The sequence below is a fragment of the Vanacampus margaritifer genome, chromosome 1, assembly GCF_051991255.1.
Source record: "Vanacampus margaritifer isolate UIUO_Vmar chromosome 1, RoL_Vmar_1.0, whole genome shotgun sequence".
Classification (NCBI taxonomy): domain Eukaryota; kingdom Metazoa; phylum Chordata; class Actinopteri; order Syngnathiformes; family Syngnathidae; genus Vanacampus; species Vanacampus margaritifer.
Window position 1 is genome coordinate 34,991,494 of NC_135432.1, and position 25,526 is coordinate 35,017,019.

Below are 25,526 nucleotides of genomic sequence, written 5' to 3' on the forward strand. Positions count from 1 at the left end.
TATTCCTCCTTTCTGCTTTTTCACCCCCCCCCCCCCATTTCACACCTCCACATTAACCTCCTGCATATGTTCTATCCTGACACCAGCTTACATTATCCAATTTCTCTCAAGTTGCATCATCTCCATAGAATATCGTCCACCTTTGTGCACCTGCTTTCGCTCTTGGATGTCATCCTATGTTCCTCTCTCTTTTGAAAGTAAGTGTTCACCATAGCCATTTCCTTCCTCTTTGCAAAATCTGTCATTATCTGCCCTTCCAAATCCCTTTCCTTAAACCCAAAACCTGCCCACTACTTCTACCACTATATATACTCATCACCTCTGTTTCCTTTGCCAACATGCCCATTGAGTTGTTCTCCAATCACAACTCTCTCCCCTCTCGGATACTCTCATAAGCAATGACAACACTCATGGGCGCACTGACAACACTCATGATCACAGCTTCAATTTCTAGTTTCACAATCATCGCCCTATCTGACTCTTGATAACATTCTTTGCATACTCTATCTTCACAATCAACCCATACTCCATTTGTTTTTCTATCCAGACGGTGATATCATTTTGAAGACGTGTGTTTAAACAGCCTGCATTTTGAAAGCCTATCCTTTTGCTAACAGTGGTTTGTCTTGAAGAAGGGCCTTCCGCCATACAATTTAATAGAACATGCTCTCAAGTTAAATAGGAGCAGGGTTGGGAGAGTTACTTTTAAAATGTATTACGTTACATTTACAAGTTACCTGCTAAAAAATGTAGTTAGTAATGTAATCCAAGTACCATAATATTAAAGTAATGTAACAATTATTTTGGATTACTTTTAAATTACTCCAATACCAATTATGCTTATGAAGTCAAAATAAAAATAAATGTGTAGTGCGCCCCTGCCATTTGCAGGTGATAGTCACCGGGCCAGCCAATAGCAAAATTCCTTGTACAATTGGCAACCATTAAAATGCATGTACAGTATAGATATGTTGATTGATTGATTGATTGAAGGCCATATGAAGACAGACAGACAGACAGATAGACAGATAGATAGATAGATAGATAGATAGATAGATAGATAGATAGAGAGATAGATAGATCCAATGAATAGGGAGAAAAGGGACAAATTTCTCATGGTTGCTCATTTTACCCACACGCACGCATGCACTAATAATGCTATGAGGATGACCATGCGTGACATTAACTGCAAAATGAATTTTTATCCCAGTCACGAGTTTAGCCGTATTGTGTATGGTGAATTGGTGGGAGGGATATTTGTTCGGAAGATGTAACTCACATTATGTTGTAGCGGCAGCTAGCCAGACGTTCAGCGTAGCATGCCGCAGGATCGACTCTCAGCTAAAAAAATTTCTTTGTTAAAGATAAATCGATCCTTCAGCAAGACAAGTAAGTATATTCCAAACCGTAAATACCGGTCGCCACTTACTTCCTCCTTTCGTCCGTGAACCTTTTTAAACAGGCCGCGTGCCCAACGTGACGTCAACAAGTCTCTCTCTCTCTCCTTCTTGCTCGCTCTCATCGTAGGAATTGTAATCCCTCAAAATAATCCCCATTTTTAATAAATGTATCTGTAATCTGATTACACGTTTTTTCCTGTAACTGTAACGGAATACAGTTACATTTTTTTGTAATCTGATTACGTAATGGCCTCCAGTGCCCCCCGCGACCCTTGTGAGGACAAGCGGTTAAGAAAATGTATGGATGGATGGATTACGTAATGGCAGTACATGTATTCCGTTACTCCCCAAGCCTAAAAAGGAGCTAAATTGTGGATGGACAACAATGACAGAAGGCCTGTAGTCAGAGGTTGACTATGTTTGTTACTACTAACTACAGCTTCCTGCAAGCTACTGTGATGCTTGTGTAATGTCAAGCAAAGAAAGGTGTCACATACAGTGTTTGGGTCAAAGAGGTTTGAGGTGCCCGCCAGCATGCAGGCCGCCCACACCTAAAAAATGCACTGAGTTGCCCTGCATGCCAGGAAAGTGATTTGCTTGAAACCAGGATTTCTGCAAAGCAACGACCACGCACGATTCTCTGAGTGAACCTTGACATGTTTTTTTCTGTTCAGGAATATCAGAAAGTATACTACAGTATAATTTACCTAATCAGGAAATAATAATATGTTTCACTTTTTTTTTTTACTTTAAACGGTACATCATGGATAACATAATAATAATATATGTTCGCACTGAAGAATAATTATGCTAAAGATTGCTGTACAATGTATACCTCCAGTTTTGTAGCAAATTATTATGCTTTATTTCAGTGGTTTTCAACCAGTGTTCCATTAGAGATCATCAGGTGTGCTCTTGGAATTTGGCTGTGAAAAGTGCACAAATTACCTGAGATTCCTCCAACAAGTGTCAAGCAAGTAAAACTGAAAGTAAAACTACTTATACCTAAAGCCCGTGTTTGTCCATCTGTGCGCCAGTGGCTACGTTTGGCTGCAGGCAGATAACTAAAAAAAATTTTTTTAATGCTTTTAAGAATTTAAATTAATCTCCAGAATTAACCCTTTACTTTAGACAGCCCTAATTCATATTAATCCTCAATAGTAACGATCAAAACAATCACATGCTCTTCCACTAGGTGACAGAAGGAACTTCATTAATCTTTATATGCCCTTTTTGGGAATTGTTTTGCTCAAGTGGTGTGACGTGAGATATTTTCCCCAATGCGAAATATGTGAGAGGGAGGGAAACATTGTTTTATGCGGTTATTAGAGATACTTATATATCAATGCAATATTCTGGATGAAGCTGATATACAGTAGGAGGGGCATAAATAGCATTTTCTTTCCTTTTTACTTCATGTTGAATTTACTTGAGCTTATTTCGACATGTGTATACAGTACTTGAGCTACTCGGATTTCAATCAAGTGTTTTCTAAACAACCAGAAATTCGTGCTAAGAAACGTTGCATCTCGTGATACATTTTGCGCAAAGGAGCCATTGGTACTTCAGTCTCAGCCAAGCAGATGTATTTTGAAGGAACCACCATGACTGTAATTTATTACAGAGCAGTCCAAGAAGCCCAAGGTTTGTAAACGCTTCAAAATGCATGTTTGTGTGCACACACCAAGCTTGCGTTCATTCTATACACAACAATCTGTTGCACCGTGTCTACAGGGTCCTATCTTTGAATAATAGATGCATTAGAAAATAAAGCATTTCTACTTCTGTAAAAATGCATGAATAAATCAGGCGCCTGAATGCATGCCTGTTCCAACATGCATCGCAAACCTGCATTAATGTATGGACCGGATTCTCAATAAAGCAGGCTCTTTTTTTATTTGATTTGATTTGATTTGTTATCATCATCATCATCATCATTATTATTATTATCATTATTGTCATTATTATTATTGTTGTCGTCATCATCTTCATTATTATTATTATTATTATTATTATGCAGTCAAATTACGGTAGCGGTGAAATGTTTGATAGATATTTGAGTTAAGGTGCAATGACCAGAAGACTATATGTTCAACTTCTCAGTTATCAAAAAATGTATCAGTGCCTCTCTGTCATTGCTTTGCTGTTGGCTACTCACGCTGTCATAGCAACAAATGACGCAACTTGGGTCCTAACTTAAGTCACGGTACTGCAAAGGATCCTGGTTATAGTAAGCCATTTTAAACTAAAAAGAAAAATGTTTCCGGAGGTAGAAGAAGGAGGTAACCTCAATACGCCAGTGTACACTCTGGTTCGATAGATACGAAATTTCAAATAAGTGAATGTGAATCTTTGCAAAGCACTTTGGGCGCCGTATGTTGTAGATAAGGCACTCCGTAAATGCACCCATTTACTATTTTGATGAAGCAGGATTTTTCATTTGTTGGAATGTTTTTCCTTTGAACAAGTGACACATTCAAATCCATTTGAAAGTCTTTCGCTGGCGTCAACAGATCTAATATGATAACATACTGTAGATCTACACAGTATCCTTCGTTACGGTTGGCGAGGTGTCGCTTACACATAAGACTGTTTTTTAATGGGGGGCGGGTTGGGGGGGGATGTGGGGGGTGTACATCTTTAATTACCTGTTACATTTGCAGTGTTTTTTTTTTGTTTGCTTTTTACAGCAAAGCCAGTACTGGTGAAAACTACCTGCAGAGCCCCACACACTGCACAACAGTTCTGACAGTTCAGTTTTGGCCGTGTTGCTCAGTGTGCAATGGGCCTTAGATCCTTGAGTTGAGTTCATGAAAAATAGAAGTAATTAAGTAAATTATACAATGTGACCTGTGTAGTACGACGATGAAATTATTATTCCATTACAAGCTTTTCATAATGTTCTCTCAGTCAGTTTTTGTAAAACTGACTGAGTAAATAATGAATGGCATGTTCTGAAAGGAGGCCAAGTTAATACAACATGATTATACCAACTTACGAGCAAAGTCTCATTGATGAATTTTAGCAATCAAAACACCTTGACAGCCAACATTTTAGCTATCGTTTGTATTTTTAAAGGTGAGGGATTCACCAACTAAATCAGAATAATCCGTTTGCATTTATTTGGCATGTCAGACTGAAGGTGAAAAGTGAAATGCAAGTTTGGATGGCATTAGTGATGATTCATCACTTCAGCAACCTTATTGTGAGAGGGCATGTTAGAATGTGGTATGACAGAGACATTATATTATAGTATCTATATTGTGATTTGAACACAACTGTTTAGAAAGTTAAAAAAAAAAAAGTTTAATAGTTTTTCAGGTATAAAATCTTCCACTCTTCTGGTGAGTCTTTCTGATAATCATTTTCTATACAGGAAAATGTTCACTATTCAACCAGAACAGCAACACACTAGCGATGGGCACAGGTCAAACAATGTTCTTTTGGGCGGACTGAATCATTCAAATCAGTTCCTTAAAAATATGCGTTCAAAAGTTCACCAAATCTTTCAGGTTTATCGAATCTGTCTGCTTCTTTTCATGTGGTTTGCCTCCACATTAGCTGCCTGAAATCATATCAAACTGAGTGGTAACTGTCATTCCTTCCTTATCAAATCATGAATCACTCATGACAAGACAAGTCCATTGACTGACTGAACTGGTCATTCGCAACATCCATCCATCATCAGAACCACGAGGGTCGCGGGCGTGCTGGAGCCTATCCCAGCTGTCTTTTGGCAGTTGGTTCCCGAAAAAATCCAGAACGACATGGCAGAATGTTCAGTAGAGTTCCTAGTATCCTTAGTACCCTGCACACTATACGTATTCTCTTTGGTTGTTCAATGATCGAAGATTCATGAGTGACTTACAGACGGTGCAGTCTCGCCTCTGCCCACAGCGACTGAAGAAATGAATGTATTACTTCATGATGTGACCCATTCAGTCATGTTCACTCAAAGATTCGTTCTTTTGAACAAAATATTCCCAAATGACGCAACACTTCAACACATATAGAAGTCTTCCACACCAACAAAATCATGCAGCCTTTATGGACCTTGCTTTGTGCACTGTGGCTCAGTCATGCTGAAGCAGGCAAGAGATGTCCCCAAACACTTTTCAAAAAGTTGGAAGCACAAAATTGTCCACATTGTTCAGATAAAAAGATAACAACAAAGGCTTTTATAGACAAAACCATAGTAAAGTTGTATCTGGGAGTTATGTCCATGTGACGCGCATTTACCTGAGCAAGAATTATACGTACAAGTGTGTACAAATCCGACAAGGCCTATTGTGAATGTAACTTTAACTTACTTAGCCACCGTCTTGTTGCTGTGCCCTCATCTCTTCTCTTAAATTCATCATCTCTTCTGCACCAGAACTCCACCGCCCCTGAGTATTAATTATTTGTGTTGCTTGTGCTCTGATTCTGAGTCTCCTATTGGGGTTTGCAGATTGCACAAGGCAGACATGTCTAATCCTTCAGCACAGCCACACTTCAGTATCTTTATATAATAAAGAACGTGTTGGTAAGATTCAGGAGCACACTGAGTAGCTCAGATTGTGTGAGAGTGTATGTTAATGATGATATTCAAATCTCATCACATCTGAATTTTTGGTCTTTTTTCTTGGCAGTTCTGTAGATTGCTTCCATATAACAAAAGGATTTACTGATGATACTTTCATTATTCATATGCAGGCACACTAATAATAGCCTTTAGAGTAAGGCCAGATGTCACAATTGGAATGTTTTGAAGTTAGTCACATTATATAGCACATCAGCTTATACTGTTATTCATGAGAGAGGTATTATAGCCCATTTTCAAATCAGTAATTTTGAGTACATTTCAGCAATTGTTCTCTGCTAGTGTTTGATGAAATATAGTCCGTACGTCCTGGGTCTTCCTAAAGATGTACATGCACTGTATACTTTTGTAAATGTCTACTAAGTCTTGGACAGGAAGTCAAAGCTAGCGTCTGAAGTACTCAAACAGTGTGGACCGAATGAGACTGGTGATTTAACTACTCAGACTGTGCATCAAGGTTGTTGCGTTTCCACTTTCATGTAGGTATCATTAGGCTACATTTCAATCGGTTGCCAGTTGCCAAAACAAATGGCATGCCCACCATCTGTTGACTTGGAATGCCAGTGGTATGAACAACAAAGCAAATGATTCCCTAACCAATTGCACCTTGATGTGTGCTGAAAACTTATAACCTAAATAGACATCCAACTCCCTTCATGACTTAATTTGAGCATACTACTCTACTACGTTGCACTGGTGCAGTGAGATAGAAATGTTTGGAGATTGGAAAACCCAGGTCACTGCCACCAAATTGCTGTCAGGCCAGATCATCGTTCCTTTTCCATTGGGCGTTGAGAGTCAACAGCGTGCGAACATTCTCCTTTATTTCAATATTTATTTCTCCAATTAGATTCCCTGCCGCCCCAAACCCCCATTTGCTGTTTTTTGGTCAAAGATGTATTGTCAAGGACTGCCAATGCTTCCCTCTTGTTTACAATGCTTCACCAACAACTCACCAACAACTACAAGTACAAGGATCAGTATTGCCTTGCCTCTAACATGGAGCTAGCTAACATCCCTCAGCAAAAAATGCACCCGGGAGGAAATATGGAGAGGGACAACAGCCCACACTAAAGTAAAGTAAGAGTAAAAAGTGTGGGCGTGTCGCTGAAGGCAGGCGCAATGTTAACGTGAAGAGTGGGGGTTGAGCCGTGGGAGGGGTCACTTTTGAATTGTTTTTTACAAACACATACGTTTGTGTTTACAAACACAAACGGACAAAACTAAAGACCCCACCTTTGACAATGGACTATTCCCCTATAGTATAGGGAATGTAGTCCATTAGTCCAATAGTCCATAAGGAAATAGTATAGGGCCTATACATGCAAGGGTAGTTCAAAAAGTCCTAAGAACTGTAGCTAAACATTTAAAAGTGGAAACACACTGACTATAGAGTTCTGTTTTAATTTTTTCGCCAGTGACAGACAGACAAATCTAAAGATGGACACAACAGAGGTTTGAGCAATCATAAAGTAACTGCAAAAGTAAGTAGGAACACCAATGAAATTGCTGAGGACTGCCCCTTCGATGCAACTTTGAAAAAGAGGGCAGCTGGGTTCAAGTGAGGCAGCGTTAGCACAGAAGATGACCCACGTTCAAGTCGTTCACAAAACTCGACCACTGATGAACAAGCTAATGCCATTCTCCATATGGTCTTGGATGACAGACATCTTTCTGTCCAGCAGATAGCTAAGTCCATAGACATCAGCTATGGTTCAATCCACAATGTTTTAACTGATAACTTGGTCAAGCTGACTGCAAGATGGGTCCCAATACTGTAATGTTGACGGCAGAGCAGAAACTCACATTTCTAAACCACTTAGGGCTCATTTCCAGGTGGATCCCGAGAACTTCTGTTGCTGATTGGTCTCAAGTTGAAACATGAGTTCACCACTTTTTAACCTGAGTCAAAACTTTAAAGCAAGCAGTAGAAACAATTTGAAACCCCACCCACCAAAGAAGTTTAAGCAGACAGCGTCTGTTGGCAAGGTTGTGGTTTCGGTGTTTTTGGATTCTGAAGGTGTAATCATGATAGACTAACTGGAAAAAAGCAAAACTATAATTTGACAGTACTACAGAATTAACACAGCTGAGGGAAACAAGCAAAATGAAACTCTCAGGGAAGCAGAGACCAGGTGTGCTTTTACTTCATGACAACGCACCTGTTCACACTGCACGAGTTGCAGGTGCTGAAGCAGCCAGTTGTAGCTTTGAATTACTACCCCACTCACTCTCCACACTTGGCTGTATCTGACTTCTACCTGTTCCCAAAACTGAAATCACACCAATATAGTGGAAACAATGATGAGGTTGTGTGCGCTGTGGAGGAATTTTTAGGGGATCAGGACACCACTTTCTTTTGTGATTATTGCTTGAGCTTCATTGGACCAAGTGTGTTTATGTCAAGGGGGATTATACCGAAAAATACTGAAAAACTGTTTCCTTTCTGCCAGTCCTTCAGTGTGAGGCTTAGAGCTATTTGAATGCTGGTGTATGCTTATGAATAGGCAACCCTAGTTAATGAGTGTATTTCCTAAAGAGTTATAATATCTTCATTCAATGACTTGACAGATGCGCTTTATTTATTTGAAGTGAGTGAATTGTTTGTGTTGTGATAGAAATTAATTAAAATTAAATTGAATGGCTTATAAGATGAAAATGAGTCTGGGGATTCACTACTCAACGGAGCTGGAACAGCTGAAAAAGCAGGCATTTAAAATAAATAAAATAAATAAGTAAATATAGCAAGCCCAGGGAACTTCAGGAATCGGGGTTCGCACCTTGTTACCATCAAATACTGACTTTCCCAATCTTTCCCTGCACACACATGTTCTCTTTTTAACGGCTCACTATTGTTAGTTTCTTTCTCTATTTTCGACTTCATAAAAGCCCGCGCTCATGTCCCAGCACTGTCTGACTTGTATATCTTTAGCTGTACGTGTGTGCGGTGGCATGATAACATCGAAAAGCTGTTGACGGCAACCTTCAGCTTAGTCGGCTGTTCAACTGAGGGCTGGGTGTGGTGACAGAGCTGTGCCATACTGTTTGGTTGCCTCAGGCTCGGGGCGATAATATCGACCCAAGTTTTTTATTTGAGCAAGCATTGATTTTGCGGGATACGGTCTCAATTTGCGGGACGTGTGAACTGAGCTTCAAACGCTGTACATGCATGCGCTACGACGGACGGAACAGCAGGTTCCAAGGGGAATGGCAGTTTGGTCTTAAATCAAGTCAAGTCATCTTCATTGATATAATGCTTTCAAAAAGCTGCAGCTGTCACAAAGCGTGAACACTTAACATAAAACATTAACAGTAATACGATCAAAACAAACCAACAAACCGTTTTTCCCGTTCCTTTCCCAACAAAGCTTTGATGTTTGAGGCAGTTTTAGATGAAAGAGGAAAGATTCAGTCTCCTCGCGACAGCGATGTCATGAACACAGCATGCATGATGTCACGCACGTCTGCCACAAGCTACTTGTAAGTATGAAAGTAAAAACACAGCTGTAGTGTCCGTTGATGTTGAACCTCCAGACAGAAAGAATGGTTCACTTCCATGCACCGAACTCTCATTTCTCTCCACATCTCACATACACCTCTGCGTTTCGCGTTGACGTTTCTCATCTTCAGCTCCACCCGCCATCCATTCCGTTATACCAGCGTAGACTGTCCAACAGTGCCAACATCTCCGCGGAGCAAAAACCAAGCTCTGAAAAATGCTGCCTAGACAGCAGCCTATTTACTGACACAAAAAAACACAAGCGCCTCACGGCCATCAAGCCGCTCTAGTCACATAGCGTCGACATTACCCCCATCAAAATCATGCTGCTGAAAGAAGCGCAACCATCAAGCACCAATATTCTCCTTTGAGGAATGTTACAGCCCAAATTATTAGAACAGTCCACTCCACAAGGAGTCCATGCGAAGGGCAAAATACCACACGACAAGACAAACGACTACAACACAAAACACAGCAGGTACGACCTGGAAGAGCTTCTGAAGAGAGCTGCCAAAAATTTCTTGACAATAATATGTTCTATACAACCCCACTAGTCTAAATACGGTATTCTGGTTAATATTGTGTCAGTGGAATATAAATTAAGCAGCACAATCCAGCAGTTTTGATCAATATCAGAAGGCGGCCATTTTGCCACTTACTGTTGCGTGAAAATGACATCACAGTTTTTTAGGTCTCAGGTTACAGCCAATCACAGGTGAGCTGTGATTGGTTGTTGTCTGTGCCCTGAGCAACTGTGATGTCATCTTGAGTCAACAGCAAGTGGCAAAATGGCTGCCCCCTGAGATGGATAAAAATGACTGCATTTTGCTGAATGACTGATAGTCCATACGTAATATTAATCATATATTAATCAATATGTTTAGACTAGTGAGGACACATATGACATATTAGGACACATTTAACATAATATTGTCAAGAAATGTTTAAGGTTGACTTCCCCTTTAAGGCAGAGACGGCAAGAGTGTTTACAGTATATGTGAGTGACCGGTTTTATGTTTTTTTAAAGACGGATGTATATGATGATGGTGATGATAGTTATCATTTTGTTTTATGCTTCATCATTATTATGTAAAAATCTTTAATTCAGCTGTATTTATTTTCTTTTTAAGTGCTCTATAAATAAGGATTCATTGAGCTATGAATGCAACCTATCAGTCCTGAAGCAAGAATATTTCACACTTTCTCAATTCCTTTCTTTGATTTTTTTAAATTATATAATATTTCTTCATTTTTATCCAAACATTTTCTTATTCGTCCATGTGCATATTTCATTTACTTGGGGAAGAAAGCAAGAGAACGGCAGATGGAAAGAGCCTGTGGCTGAACGGCATCTTCAAATTAAATTTATATAACTCATTAAACAAAATAGGGTAGCTACACTTTACTGATTCTTACTGTCTTGATGTGACCATGTCAACATGAATACACGCTTGATCAGCATATGTAAACAAAGTGAGACTCACTTTCAGCCACAGTTTCATGGCTCAGATCCGCCTTCTTTAGTTCACATTTTATGAAGATGAATAATTTTACCCTCATTTGTGCATCAATCTAAAAGTAGCTTACCATTCCCTCCAACATTGATATTCCTATAATAATAATAATAATAATAATAATAATTGCATCTGAATGTGCTTACACGATCATGATCAATGTTCATTTAAAAAAGCGAGAGGTCAAATGTACAGCAAACAAATGCTGACTCGTTCGTTTCCATGCTATTCCATGGCATTTCCATGGCAAGTAGAAAAAAAGATGATTTTAGCATAAAATACCGGGCCCCGATTTGCGCAGTATATTTTGTTTTGTGTTGCTGACGGACTTCCGAGTCTTGACCGAGCGTGGCGATTGGCTTTCAGTCAGAGAGAAAGAGAGTGAGAGTGAGAGACAGATCATAGGGGGTGTATGGAAGCGTCACAAACGCTGCTCCTTGAGCCAAATGTACCACGTGACATTAGACTAAGTGTTCAAATTATGGTATGGTTAAGGCACTTAAATAACAAACATTTGCATATTTCTATGAAAGAATAAATCACTGTGGGCTTTTCTACAGGATTACCGGTAGTAGTTTTTATGTCATCTGCACTTTACAACATAATATTAGGAAATCAGAGAAGGCACCATCATGCTTTGTTGCAGTTACAATTAACATTTGTGCCTGTGATTAATGTAATTTTTTGTGCAGTGTGTAATAGTGGTGTTTCCGGGTGTTTATTAAAGTCTTGCTTCTTTTGGTGACACCCTTCGTAACAAATGTAGAGCATTCAGTGCTATATACTGTACATTATATCCAGTATTGACCATTTGCACCGACGTCACGTGATCACGTGACTACCCTATGACGGACGGCGGAAGGAAATGATTGTTGAATGGAAGTGGACGTGACCCGGAGCGACTTAGTGACTTAGCGATTTCTATTTTACAAATTAAAAGTTATTATTGCCCATAGAGCCATGGAATCTATTACTTCAACCAAAGGTCGCCTGTCAGTCGAAGTTGCACATTTAGTCGGGACTCATAGAGCGCGATATTTACTTCAGTTGGTGATCGCTAGTTTGAAAACAGCTCCTTCCCTTCTGTTGCCTGCTGTTTTTTCCAAGTTAATCAAATCGCCGACTTTGCCGGAGTTCACAGCGCACGACCTATATCATTATGTAGTCAATGCCGTCTCTTCTCCCTACACCGGGGCTGATTTAAAAGCTTGTCGCTGGCTGAGTCTCTGGGACGAGATGCTACGCTCACACCGGGGGACAATATACCTCGTAATGCAAAGGTAAAACTTGTTGATCTTGCTAACTGACTTATTTTTACACAGTCCGTTCTATATTGAAACGCTGTGATGATGTTATGTTACTATGTTTACTAGCATGGAACAAATGACTATCGTAGTGGCAAGCTATGCGGTCATTTCATGAATATGACTCCGGCTCCAGAGTGAAAAACTCTCAACACAAAGACGAAATCCCCCATTATTAAACAGTCAAATGCACTTAATAGTTTTGAAGAAGGTGCGTTTTAAAACTAAGCTCTGTGTTTGTGCAGTTGGGGGTGGACGCTAACTATTTGGCTCGTTAATGTGATTTGAAACACGTAATTCAACACCTTTGTTATTAGAGTGGACGTTTACAAGTAAAATGTATGAACATTTATCTACTAACCTCGCAAAAAATGATCGCTGGAAATCCGTGAATACTTTGTGGGCTGCCAGTCCTTTCTGTTGATTGCTGCTATCAATCGACGTCTTTTGTCTTCATTAGTAGGTATGCGAGAAAAAAGTTGACTCCTTTGTCTGTCTGTACAACCGACCGCAAAGCAAGATATGACCATTTTATAAGATAATCGATTAGATAAAGGACTTTACACTGTATGAGATTCAATGGTTACAATACAAGCAAGTGGCTCTTTTTCCGTCCAGCGTCCCAGAGGGAGCATTCCCATGAGGGCTGTGACGTCACGTGCAAAAGGTCAATAATGTATTGGCCCACCCTACTGTTACCATATTATGTATAGTTGTAACTAGTAGGCGGCAGAACTACTTGGAGCAGCGTATATGTACATTCAGGCAAGTGCATGCTGATTTTACGGTCCCACTGGCTGTAGAAAATTTCCTTGCTTGGTCGGAATAGCCGCGCTAGTAGCCCATAAAGCAGCCTGGCCCACCGGGAATTCTCATGGTGCTCCAGTTTAGCCCCTCCAGGCCTGACTAGAGGTAAACTAATGTGCTATTTTTTTTCTAGACTGCCTGCTAACATACTGGCGAGCTCGGGAAAATCATTTTCTATCAGTGTGTAAGATGGCAATCAAGGAATGGTGGAATATCTTTCTTGAAATGGTCTGAGCTCCTGTTTTCCATTAGGGATGTAACAATATCCAAACATCTCGATACAATATTATCACAATATAAAGCTCACGATACAATAATTGTCACAATATTGTGGGGAGATTGGCGATATTAAAAAAAGGTCACAATATTGTAAAAAAATATATATACATATAAATGCATATAAACCACCTTTAATCTCTAATAACACTTAATATTGAAGCACTTACTTGCTAATGCATGCACACTTTGATCACAGGCATATTAAGTTCCCCTTTATCTGACCATTAGCGTAGATTTTCAAACATAGAAAGGTCAAAACATCCCTAATGAAAATTAAACTGCACTAAAAAAAACTAGCCACCAGAGGGTGCTAGAACTACACAAATGGAAATCAACTTGACATTATTAACGGATGTGTTGCTTTTAATATCGTGACATGACGACGGCGATATTGTGGCCGTTCTAATATCGCGATATCACGATATTGCCGTTATCGTTACATCCCTAGTTTCCACAAAAGTGCTATTGTAGGGAATAATGCAGCTCTGAGGAGATTTGTCATGACAGCGATCGGCATGCTCTTCTTCTTCAGGCTACAAACTAGTTGAGATTGAATCAACAGTACCACACCTGGTTGCAACTTGCAACAACTATCTTTTGTCAAAGACACAATTCCACACAATCATTGGAATTTTCAGCTATCAATTAATTAATTGTGTAATTGATTATTATACTCATTCCTGGATACTATGTAAGAAAATAGATTTTTGGTTCTCAGTCCGTGTGTGTGGGTTTGGCATCAATGGGCATTAGTGGGGTGCAGTCAAGGGTGATGTCTCAATGCGTCTCTTAATGACTAAGGGCAATGGCGGCTTCAAAGGCAAAGATTAGATTGAATATTTTAGCTGACGTCAATTTGGTGTCTCCTCAGTAGTCCATTGGCTGAGACTGATGTCATGCATGATTGAGGAGAATTCCTTAAAAAAAATTTAAAAAAAGAAAGAAAACCATCAGAGTTGGTCCTTCTTGTGTATGTTTGGTTCTTTCCTGCGTTATAATTTGATGTCCTATTGACTTCCCCCCTCCTTGGAATTACATAGCCTGTGGTTTTCCTTTATTGTGTTTTTTAACCTTAACCACTCCTTTTGTGGTCCTTTTTTTGTTCTTAGTTCTCAGTAGTCTCCTCATGCCTTATTCTCTTTTTCTTTTGCCTTCTTTGTATAAGATTAAACTGAATAAAAAAAGAATCTCCCTTCCCTGCCATCCTTGCTCCCTCTCATATTGGTTCATTAAAGGGGAGAGAAAAAAACAAATGATCTGACTGTAAGACTCCACAGTTCAAATAAAAATTGAACGACTGGGTACGGCGCAGCATGCTAGTATTAGTTTTGGTAGACTGAGTGCACAACACAATGAGGATTAAAAACCCTTGGATACAAGCCCAGAACCCATTCAGACAGGAGACAACCTGCTTCCCCACTGTCCCCATGATGACTTTACACTAGATGACCTGAATGCTTTAATTCCATCAAACTGCTGGGGGGGGTTCTATTGCATACCTGGTGCTGGTGGCTGGCTTGACAGCAGGATGTGATTGATTTGCGCAAAAGAATAAAGCCATTGCAAATCAGGTGAGATGACATACATTACACTAAATATGCATAACCTTAAGGCTCATTTAATGCATTATACATTACATGATGCTAAAAACACAAATGATGTGTTTTCCCCTAGAGACTATCGCAATTTCAAACAGTTTCATATATTTAACATAATCCAATAGTTCCTCCATTGAGTACAACTGCGTTGCAATAGTGGTCATCTATATGCACACTGTAAAAAAGTTCCAGTATTCATGAGCAATTCTCATGTCTGCTTATTTGAGATCAAATGATTACCACTCCATTACACTGCTCCGGGCTCTAAAGTGGTCACATAAATGCCACCTTGAGTGTGAGTGAGATTGCCGGGGAGGCCATTAAACTGTCTTGACTGATACACATCACACAACGTATGTTTGCAAAGGAACGCTTGTTGTTAAGCACACCATAAAGCGTTGGAAACATATTGGGCCCAATTTTCATGCCCAGCGCCCATGTCTAGTACAAAGCTTGGTATAAATGCTCGCATGGGTGCGTGGAGTTTTCTTTCACTTGGTATTTTCATTGACGCACAAAAAAAGAAATTGTATTTGAGCCGTTGTGGGAGTGACCAATGAAAACCTCCGCTCATCATTGACTAGGGTCCATATCATGTAAAATCAACTTATTTTTTTAATTTTATTATTTTTAGCTTTTAGCTATGTTGAAATGCAAATTCCTGCCCCCCGAAAAAAAAGTGGTGTTTTCCTCCATTCACCCAACTCTGAACATTCCTAAACACTCCTGCTCTCTAAGCACCAGTCCCGCCTAATCCAAGAATACAAAAATTGTGACAAAGTAAGTACCTAGCCCCATAATGCCCCTGCAGACTAAACACACATCCACTTTCTGTCAACCTGCGGACATCACATGACTAATCCACACGTGCATTTGTTTGCAGGATGGTAAAATTATCGTTTATCAGTCAACATTTCGTCCAAGTGAATTCACATCTCAATGTGATGAAAAGGACGTAATGAGCAGTGTTGGAGAATCCAGGTCCAGAAAGTAAAAACCCTGCCGCAGATTGGCTTTAGCCACAGGTGCTTCTATTTAACTGGCAGGTAAACGAGCTCATAGAAGCACCTGTTGAGTAGAAGCACCTGTGGCTAAAGTCAAACTCTTTCAGGGTTTGTTTTCTCTGGACCTGGATTTCCCAACCCTGGTAATGAGATACATGTACAAGATGGACAGGTTGGACATTACAGATCCCTATTAAGTACCAGGAATGATTTTTACAACTATCACAAGGGCAGATGGGCAGAAATTGAACTACAATGGCGAGTCATTGAGATCATACAAAGGCTTGGAAGACTTATCACCATAATCATCCCACCTCCATCGCGGTGGTCGGCGTGGAGGGGACGCGGGTGAGGAGAGGATGCCAACGAGGCGGTGGGTGGATCACTGGGCGTGCTGGTGCGCTTGCTGCCGTCTGCCCGAACGCCGGCTTAAATTGCGATTGAGAGGCACCGAAGTACGCTGTTATCAAATGCGCTTCATACTTCGGCAAAGCTCAGAATCTTTCAGCCTCGATCAAATCCACTAAAATCCCATTACACCAACCTGGACCACAACTTAGACCTGCTTTTATCTGGTTAAACACTTTTATCTGTCTCCAAATTGTTAGGGGTTATTGTTGTCTGCCAAATTCCCAAACCTGGTAAACTAGACTTGACCCCGACACAAAAATTATGATGTGCCAGTTTTTACACCGCGCACCGTGTACCTGTCTATGAAAATAGAGCCCATAGTGTGTGTTGTTGTAGTGTAAGAGGTTCTAATGAATCAAGGTTGTTGCATGAAACTGCTGATTCACCACCTACTTGTGTCTTGGGCTCATGTCTGTCATTTAGTGGGCTGAAGCCAGAAGTATTGTTTCTCATGTGGTATCAGGGCCAACTGCTGTGAGACGAGAGTGGCTCGCCAGCTCTGACTGATTTAGCAAAGATGAACTGGCTGCCATGGAAACAAGGATTAATTGCTGCACCTTAAAACATAAGACTCTTCAAAATCAATTGAATTTCAAATGAAAAAGACATGCACCAAGGTACTTTTGAGGTGGGATTAAGTACACCAGGACAGAGACTGGCCAGCCGTTAAAAGGCTTCAAAAAGAATGCAAGGGATAACAAATAAGATTAAAGCAGGGTTTTAGATACAAATGTTTACGGGTTTATATAACATTTTTACCATAGTAAGCATTTTACACTTAGAAGGTCAACTTTTGTGGGCAAGAGAGATGTGTGTTTTTTTCCCCCTGCTTTTTTTTTTCTGGGACCTAAATAGTCACTTTTTCTTCTCAGAATACACCATGAGGAAAACCTTGAGACACTGCTGTGAACGACCTACTGGACAGCTCAGTTCCTTTGCTGGCTCAGATGGCAGCAAGTGATCCCACTTCAGCAGGTCATCTGGGACACGTGTTGAGAATATTGCGGGAGATGGACAATGCTTGTTGATAGGTGTGTATAGATTTGCAGTCAAACGTTCTGCTGAGTCCCCAAATAGTCTTGCCGCTCAATACCTCAGGCTGTGCTTTTGCCAGTTGTCCTATTGACTCCCAGTTCACACTTGACCCCTCTTTTTCTGTACATGGTTGATTGGTATGACGTTACGACCAAAGTTGAAAGAAGGTTCTTGCATTCCTTTATAAGCAAAGTTTTGTCAAATAAAGTGATTTTTTTCACTTTCAATTTTGCTATGCTGGAGTTCTACTGAGGTTTCATTTAACTTCATAATTGTCTTTTGACACAGCATCCCATCTCCTGGCTGATCACACTTTATTTACTCTTAAAAAATGACTCACGGCAGGAAAGCCTAAACTGTTGTGCCTTATTTCGAATGCTGTTTGCACACACTCAGCCGCACTCTCTGCTCATGTGAAAGCAAGCTGAACATGACTCCTGACCTTCTGTAATTATCCAGAGAGTATTTCACTGACTCAAAAACTCCCTCTTTTGAAGGCCCGTGAGGAAGCACCTCTCCTATGGAGGAATCTCTGTGGGGTATTGAACAGCCAAGAGCAAGACTCCTGTCCAGCATTTGAGGATGGTGTGTTCCTTTGCTTTTAGTTTAGTTAACACAGTTGATTTATTTTTCATTTCAACATACAGTATTTGATCTGTCAACCCCATGGCGTTGACTGGATAGTCTGCTCATTAAAAAGGTTAAAAATGGATATTTCCTCACATGTAGCCAAAGAAGGTATATTATAAACACCGTTTAATTTGAAAACTTTATCATCATGGACTATCAACTAACAATATTTTATTTGAAATGTTTTATTCGTCAGAGCAGCATGAAATGGAACCCAAAAAATCTCAGTGGCACTTGCGTGGTTTTTGTCCAGGTTCCTCCCACATTCCCATTATATGCTTCATAGATTCATTAACTCTTTGACTGCCAGACGTTTTCACAAAAGGGATGCCGCCAGTGCCAGCCGATTTAAGCATTTTGACTGATATTTCAATGTCCACAGAAAATGTTGTGTTTGGACTATGGAAACACACATACTACCAAATGAAAGATTGAACTCTCATCTTTCATCAGAAAAAAAAGTTTGTTTCTACCTTATTCCGTTTTTCAGTAATCAACAATAGAAAATGGTTAGTTTCACCGAAATGCTCTGTTTTGAAACAAAAAACGGAGAAAACAAGCTTTTTGTGAAACGATGTTATTTCATGCACTCTAGTGAATTCTACACTTCTTTTTGTCCATGAATGATGCCACAAACACCTAAATAGTGCTTTACTTCTGTAAAACACTACCACCAACAATGAAAAAGTGTTTTTTTTATAGCAAAATACGTTTATTTCCTTTCAACAGTGTAACAATTTAACAAAACAATTCCGCAAACTATTTACAAATGTGTGCAACTGTGGTACTATTTACAATTATGTGGATGTTTCAAATACAGTTTTTCTTTTTGTAACACTCCCCTGCGTGCAAGGAGACGGAGCAGGATTTGCACAACAGATTCGTTTCACTGCGATTGCCCCTTTCGCGTGCAGACGTTACACTTTCTTGACGGCCTTTTTTTCTGGGGAATAGCAAGTAGCAGACTGTACAGACCCACTCCTCCGATGAATATGCATTGGACTCGGGGTACTCTTCATCGTCCGATTGAACGTCCGCCTGTGCAGAAGTGCTCGGTTGTGCTCCGCGTTTTCCGGTGTTAGCATCGCTAGCCGGTGAGGCTTTATGACGTGGTCGTAGCCGCCGCGTCAACGCTTCCAACTTCGGCGTCAACCTCGGAGCCACCATCATCATCATCGTCGTCATCACTGTGCTCTGCTTGCAACCGGTCGCCATTGTTCGCTTCCTCAGCCATCTAGCTCTGCCTCACGTCTTCTACTGCCGCGTCAACGGTTCCAACCTCGGAGTCACCATCATCATCATCGATGATGATCATCGTCGTCATCAATGTGCTCTTTAGCACTGGTCGATGCTTTTCGTCTTTGAAAAAAATGCTCAAGCGTGAGCTACTTGCAACCGGTCGCCATTTTCGCTTCCCATCCCCAGCCATTGTCCCCTCTAGCGCCGCCTCACGTCTTCTACTGACGCCTACCCAATCTTGTCAAAAGAGAGTCATCGCTGCCATCTAGGGGCCAAAAATAGTCATTAGGCTAACTAGATCTGCTTGAAACTTTCACCACAGCTGGCCAAGGCTTTCCTCCACTCGTTTCCAAAATAAAAATAAAAAAAATTGGAGAACGTCTTTTAACGTCCTTGGCGGCCCTCCGTAGGTTTTTACTAAACGTCATTTAACGTCCTTGGCAGTAAAAGAGTTAAAGACTCTAAATTGTCCATAAGTGAGACTGTGAGTATGAATGGTTTCCCGTCTTTGCAAGTGACCAGGATGAACCAAGACAGTCTCTGAATTAATCATTCAAATGTATGATGGCAAACTACACGTAAGCAATGGATCAGTATATCAACGTATTCTTATAATAATCGCCCCAAGTAATTTTTTTCAAATTTTTCAGGAAGGAAACACAAAAATTTAACCATTTGAATCTTGAGATGATTTTGACTTTTTTGGGGCAAAAAAAAATATTTAGACAATTATTTTAACTCATTTACTCCTAGCTATTTTCACTGAAGCAACCTGAAGCATCCTGTTTTACTGGATTTTGACTGATTTTGCAAGGCCCACAGAATATTGTGTTCTAATGCTATAAAAACATGGAACATACCAAAAGAAAGATTAGAGTCTCTTCTTTCATCAGGAAAAAAGTATATTTCTATTTGTTTACGTTTTTCTGCAATTAGCGTTAGAATGTAGCTAAGTTTCATCGTTTTTCATAAATCTGTTTAAAACAGTGGGGGAAAGAGCTTGTTGCAACATGGCCTTGATTGCTCTCTTATACTCTGCTCCCACCTGCTGGACGTTTTTGTAATAACTACCATTGCTTCAAGTATTCGCTTCAGTTCAGAGGCTGCATCAAAGCCTTCTGTATGCTCTAGCATATATAAATAAAAAAACAAAACAAAAAAAACATTAAAAACGTATAAATATGTCTTTGGGAGCATGGTAATATTAAAAATAGAATATATTTTTACATTTTTTGAGCAAATGAGTTCTTAAGAGGGTGGCGGTACATGTTTGTATTAAAAAAAATGAATCTTTAGCATTTATATTTAACTGACAATTTTGATACTAATCTATACTTTTAAAAAATACTAACCATACGATTTTCTTTTGCTCCAAATCAAATATTAATTTAGTGTTGGTTCAACTCAAACTTGGGAAGCCTTACTTGACTCCCATTCGCCTCCTCAGGAAAGAATTTGTAGTCTTGCAGATTATAAAGTTATGTGTCATGAGCTCCTCTGGTCTCCAGTCACACTAATGCAACTCGACAGTATCTGTATCGCATCATCATGCTGAGCTCTATGCAATTATTCCCATGGGATAATGCATTTATATTCATAATCCAATTATGTTTGACTCCAAGATGAGAAGATCCTGCTTGAAATACAATTTATCCTATTTGGGGGATTATTTATAAATCAAAAATATCGACACTGAAAGAATGTGTCACAACTAGACAGTAACTGATATCAGACATCAGCAGACGGTTTGTGTGCTTGAGTGTATGTGTGTCAAGGGGGAGGGCAGTTTAAAGCATATCATGCATGGGGCACTAATAGGTGACTGCTGATGCTTGCAGACTGGCAAGGTCTATTTCAGAATTGTGCTGCTTCTCACAGATGGGAAAGAAAGATGTAAGATTGTTCTATAGCGTTCCAATTGTGTGTGTGTGGGGGGGGGGGGGGGTGATGCTTTACATGTATGGACCTCCCAATTTGATGAAAAACAAAATCGAGTAAAATACAAATAAAACAGTAAATAGAAATCTTTGCCCATCTCACTTCCCTTTGTTTCTTATCCTCGTTGATCCGTCTCCGCAAAGCATCTTAGCAAGGAACACGTCACGCACACATGCGCATACAGGCTGACGCATCGTTTGATACTCTTTTGCAGAGCTGAGGCATGCCTGTGGCGGATTAATTAGTTTTACCGCATTCAACAGTGTTCGTTCAAAACATAGAGGACTACGGTCGCACTACTGGGTGGCTCCTTAAATAATAGGGGTGGAATTCGGGATGCAAGTGAGGCATCACGACCTGAACGTGTCATCGCGCCACTGCTGCGTCGACTTGGACACTTTTGCAGCGGTGCTGCAAGCTGGAGGAGTGAGACGGCAGCTGGCAGCACTCTGAATTGGCGCAACTTTTGCGCAATCAGCGACGCACGCGCAGCTTTTGGAGATTTATAATTCACGAACAGTAGGTATGGATTGATAAAAAAAAAAAACAACATTTGCCAGCGCAGCTGAGTAGAGGTCTTTCGCCTACAGCGCCGCGCTAGATGAACACATTCTCCGCTCGCCTTTTTGTGTGCGTGTGTGTGATGCCGTTCGACGCACGAAGGAGAGAACGAGCGTGGTGAGACGCAGCCGAGAGATGTGAGGGGGGAATGCGGGTGTTTTCCAGCCAAGCCTCGGCACCAGGGGAGAGGGGACAGCTCCCCGCGCCGCAGCGCGCCACTCAGAGAAGAAGGCGACCATTTGTTCCTTCTTTTTCTGCCAAGGTCAGTCCGTTTCAGCCGTAGAAGGGATGCGCTGGACTTTGCTTCCTCTTGTTTTTAGATCAATTGCCCCGCTAAGGCTGTGAGGACGTTTGTGTTTGAAAGTATGAACACACGAGCGGGTTAGATTCGCGATACAGAAGACTGCCTTATCCAACCGCGTCTCCCCTCCGCTTTCCTTTCGGACTGATTTGGACTCGATCAACAGCTCGTATGTCTTGAGACCGGGGATGTCTTGTCGGCGTTGAAAAATGCTGCTCTGGGTTGTCCTGCTGAACGCGGCTCTTTGTGTTGCCAGTGGGAACGTGACAAGGGACGTGTGTAAGGAGCAGATATGCTCGTGCACAGAGGTCGAGGGAGACGTGCATATCGGCTGCGAAAAAAGGAGCTTCACCACGCTGCAGCACCTCACCGGGCCCAGCTCACATTTCTACCACTTGCTGCTGCACGGCAACTCGCTGTCCAGGCTCTTCCCCAACGAGTTCGCCAACTTTTACAATGCTGTCAGCTTGCATTTGGAGAACAACGGGCTGCACGACATAGTCCCAGGCGCCTTTCTGGGGCTGCAGCTGGTCAAAAGACTGCACATTAACAACAACAAGATCCGCTCCTTCAAGAAGAGTACATTTCTGGGCTTGGACGACTTGGAATACCTCCAAGCTGATTTCAATCTATTAAGGGACATTGACCCGGCTGTGTTCAGGGATCTTAATAAACTTGAAGTGTTAATACTGAACGACAACCTTATCAGTGCGCTACCCATAAACGTGTTCCAACATGTGCCCATTACGCATCTCGACCTGCGGGGGAACAGAATCAAAATGCTGCCTTATGAAGGGGTCCTTGAGCAGATCCCGGGCATCGTGGAGGTTCTGCTCGAAGACAACCCGTGGGACTGTAACTGTGACCTGGTTTCCCTCAAAGAATGGCTGGAGAATATACCGCCCAACGCGCTCATCGGGAGGGTGATCTGTGAGGCTCCCACCAGACTGCAAGGCAGCGACTTGAACGAGACGTCTGAAGCAGAGCTCTGCCCTTCACAGAGAGGCGGTGCAGACACCAGCCTGGTGGCCCCTCCCACACAGGATGAGTCCTCAGGTCCTGTGGCACACGGTGGCGGCCCACGTCCAACGCCTTACAAGCCCAGCGCAGATGCCAGCGGGCCGCCGACGCCTGGCGGTCACGGAGCCAAGAGCCGTTCCAAATCACGTGAGAACTGGCAGCTCAAGACCAAACCCACGCCGTGGCCGACAGGTGCGAGCGGAGCCAGAGAGCAGCTTCACAACGCCACCTGCCCGCAGCCGTGCAACTGCAAGCTGGTGGGCTCCAGACAGGGGCTGGGCGTCAACTGCGAGGGCAAAAAGATCGAGAGCTTGTCCAACCTGAAACCGAGGCCGGTGGCCGCCCACGAACTGAACATGCGAGACAACAACATCCACGCGGTGAAAAAGAGCCAGCTGCTCGGCTACGGCAGCCTCAACCTGCTTGATCTCGGCGGGAACAACATTAAAGTGATCGACAACAGCACTTTCCAGAACCAGACTGAGCTGAGGTGGCTGTACATGGATAAGAATTATCTGGATACGCTCATGGCAGAAATGTTTATGGGCCTTGTCAACCTGGAATATCTCAGTTTGGAATATAACGACATCCAGTTGATAGTGGCGGGCGCCTTCAACCCCATGCCGAACCTGAGGGTTCTCTTTCTCAACAACAACTTGCTCAAGTCTTTGCCTGTGGATGCGTTCCTTGGGATTTCTTTGTCCAAAATAAGCCTGCATAATAATTACTTCTCCTCTCTGCCTGTGGCGGGCGTGTTGGAGCAGCTCAACTCCATCATTCAGATCGATTTGCACGGGAATCCGTGGGATTGCTCCTGCAACATCGTGCCCTTCAAACAGTGGACCGAGAGACTCGGCGCCGACGTCATCGTGAGCGATCTCAAGTGCGAGTCGCCCGAAGAGTTCTGGAAACGCGACTTCCGCTACGTGCGGAACGACCTCATGTGTTCCAAGCTCTATGAGCGGATCCCCCCTCCCACCTCACTGTCCAAAAACAGCACTTTCACGCTGGACTCGGGGACGCGCTCAAACTCTTATATTGAGCCCAACCGGGTCTCCATTTCAGTGCTCGTCCCCGGCTTGCTGCTGGTCTTTGTCACGTCCGCGTTCACTGTTGTGGGCATGCTCGTCTTCATCCTGCGGAACCGCAAGCGGTCCAAGCGGCGGGACGGCAACTCGTCCGCCTCCGAGATCAACTCCCTGCAGACGGTGTGCGACTCGTCATACTGGCACAGCGGGCCCTACCACGCAGATGCGGGCGCGCACCGAAGCTTTGACTGTACCACGCATCTCTCTGTGACAAACGATGCGTAAAAACAAGCCCGGCCAGACTGGATTTACAAAAGGACGCACAGACTGCCGCGCATACACAACCCAAACAACATGTGTGTCCCCACATGACAGGCGGACAGTCTCTATGGAGGACCAAAAGTGTCAAAATTACAACTAATTAAATGAATAAAAGTGAAAATAAAAACAGAAATAAAAAATATAATTAAAAAATTAAATACAAAGAATAAATACAAATGGTAATAAAACCACAACAACAAAATAATATATATATCTCCATCCATTTTCTTAACCACTTGTCCTCACAAGGGTCGCAGGGGGCGCTGGAACCTATCCCAGCTGGCTTCGGGCAGTACACCCTGAACTGGTTGCCAGCCAATCACAGGGCACACAGAGACAAACAACCATACACACTCACCATCACACCTATGGACAATTTAGAGTGTTCAATTAACCTGCCATGCATGTCTTTGGAATGTGGGAGGAAACCGGAGTACCCGGAGAAAACCCACGCAAGCACGGGGAGAAAATGCAAACTCCACTTAGGAAAGCCGAAGCCCGGACTCGATCTCACGTCCTCTGCACTGGGAGGCGGACGTGCTAACCAGTCAGACACCGTGCTATATATATATATACCTATCTATATATATATATACCTATCTATATATATATATACCTATATATATATATATACAAATACAAGTACAAATAAATACAAAAATAAAAATAAGATTACAAAATATATTAAAAAATGTTGAAATAAATACAAAAATAAATATAATTAAATATCAATAAATAAAAATGCGCTGCTCTCACATTGATTTATTTCATGCTGCACACGCTCAGAGAGGCCGAAATGTTATTTAAATGAGGGCGGTCCTAAGCGTGTCTTGGGTTAGGCTGCGCGGTTGCAAACTGCCTACAGTGAGTGGGTCGGCAACAAGGAAGTCTCGGCGGCTTGCATGGAGAGCTCCTGCAATGGACGACTATCTTGTCCACTGTCACCACCACTTGTGGCTTGAGTTGCTGAACAACAAGCCGTAGTGACAGTGGACAAGATAGTCGTCCATTGCTAGAGCTCTCCAAGCAAGCCGGCAAGACTTCCTTGTTCGCCC

General features: G+C 41.8%; 1 protein-coding gene across 1 annotated transcript; it reads left to right on the plus strand.

Moving 5' to 3' along the window:
- Positions 1 to 21,429: 21,429 nt before the first annotated feature.
- On the plus strand, positions 21,430 to 25,360 carry slitrk1 (SLIT and NTRK like family member 1). Its single transcript, XM_077553551.1, has one exon. It carries the CDS (start codon positions 22,312 to 22,314, stop codon positions 24,433 to 24,435), a length of 2,124 nt encoding a protein of 707 aa, XP_077409677.1. The 5' UTR covers positions 21,430 to 22,311; the 3' UTR covers positions 24,436 to 25,360.
- The last annotated feature ends 166 nt before the right edge of the window (positions 25,361 to 25,526 follow it).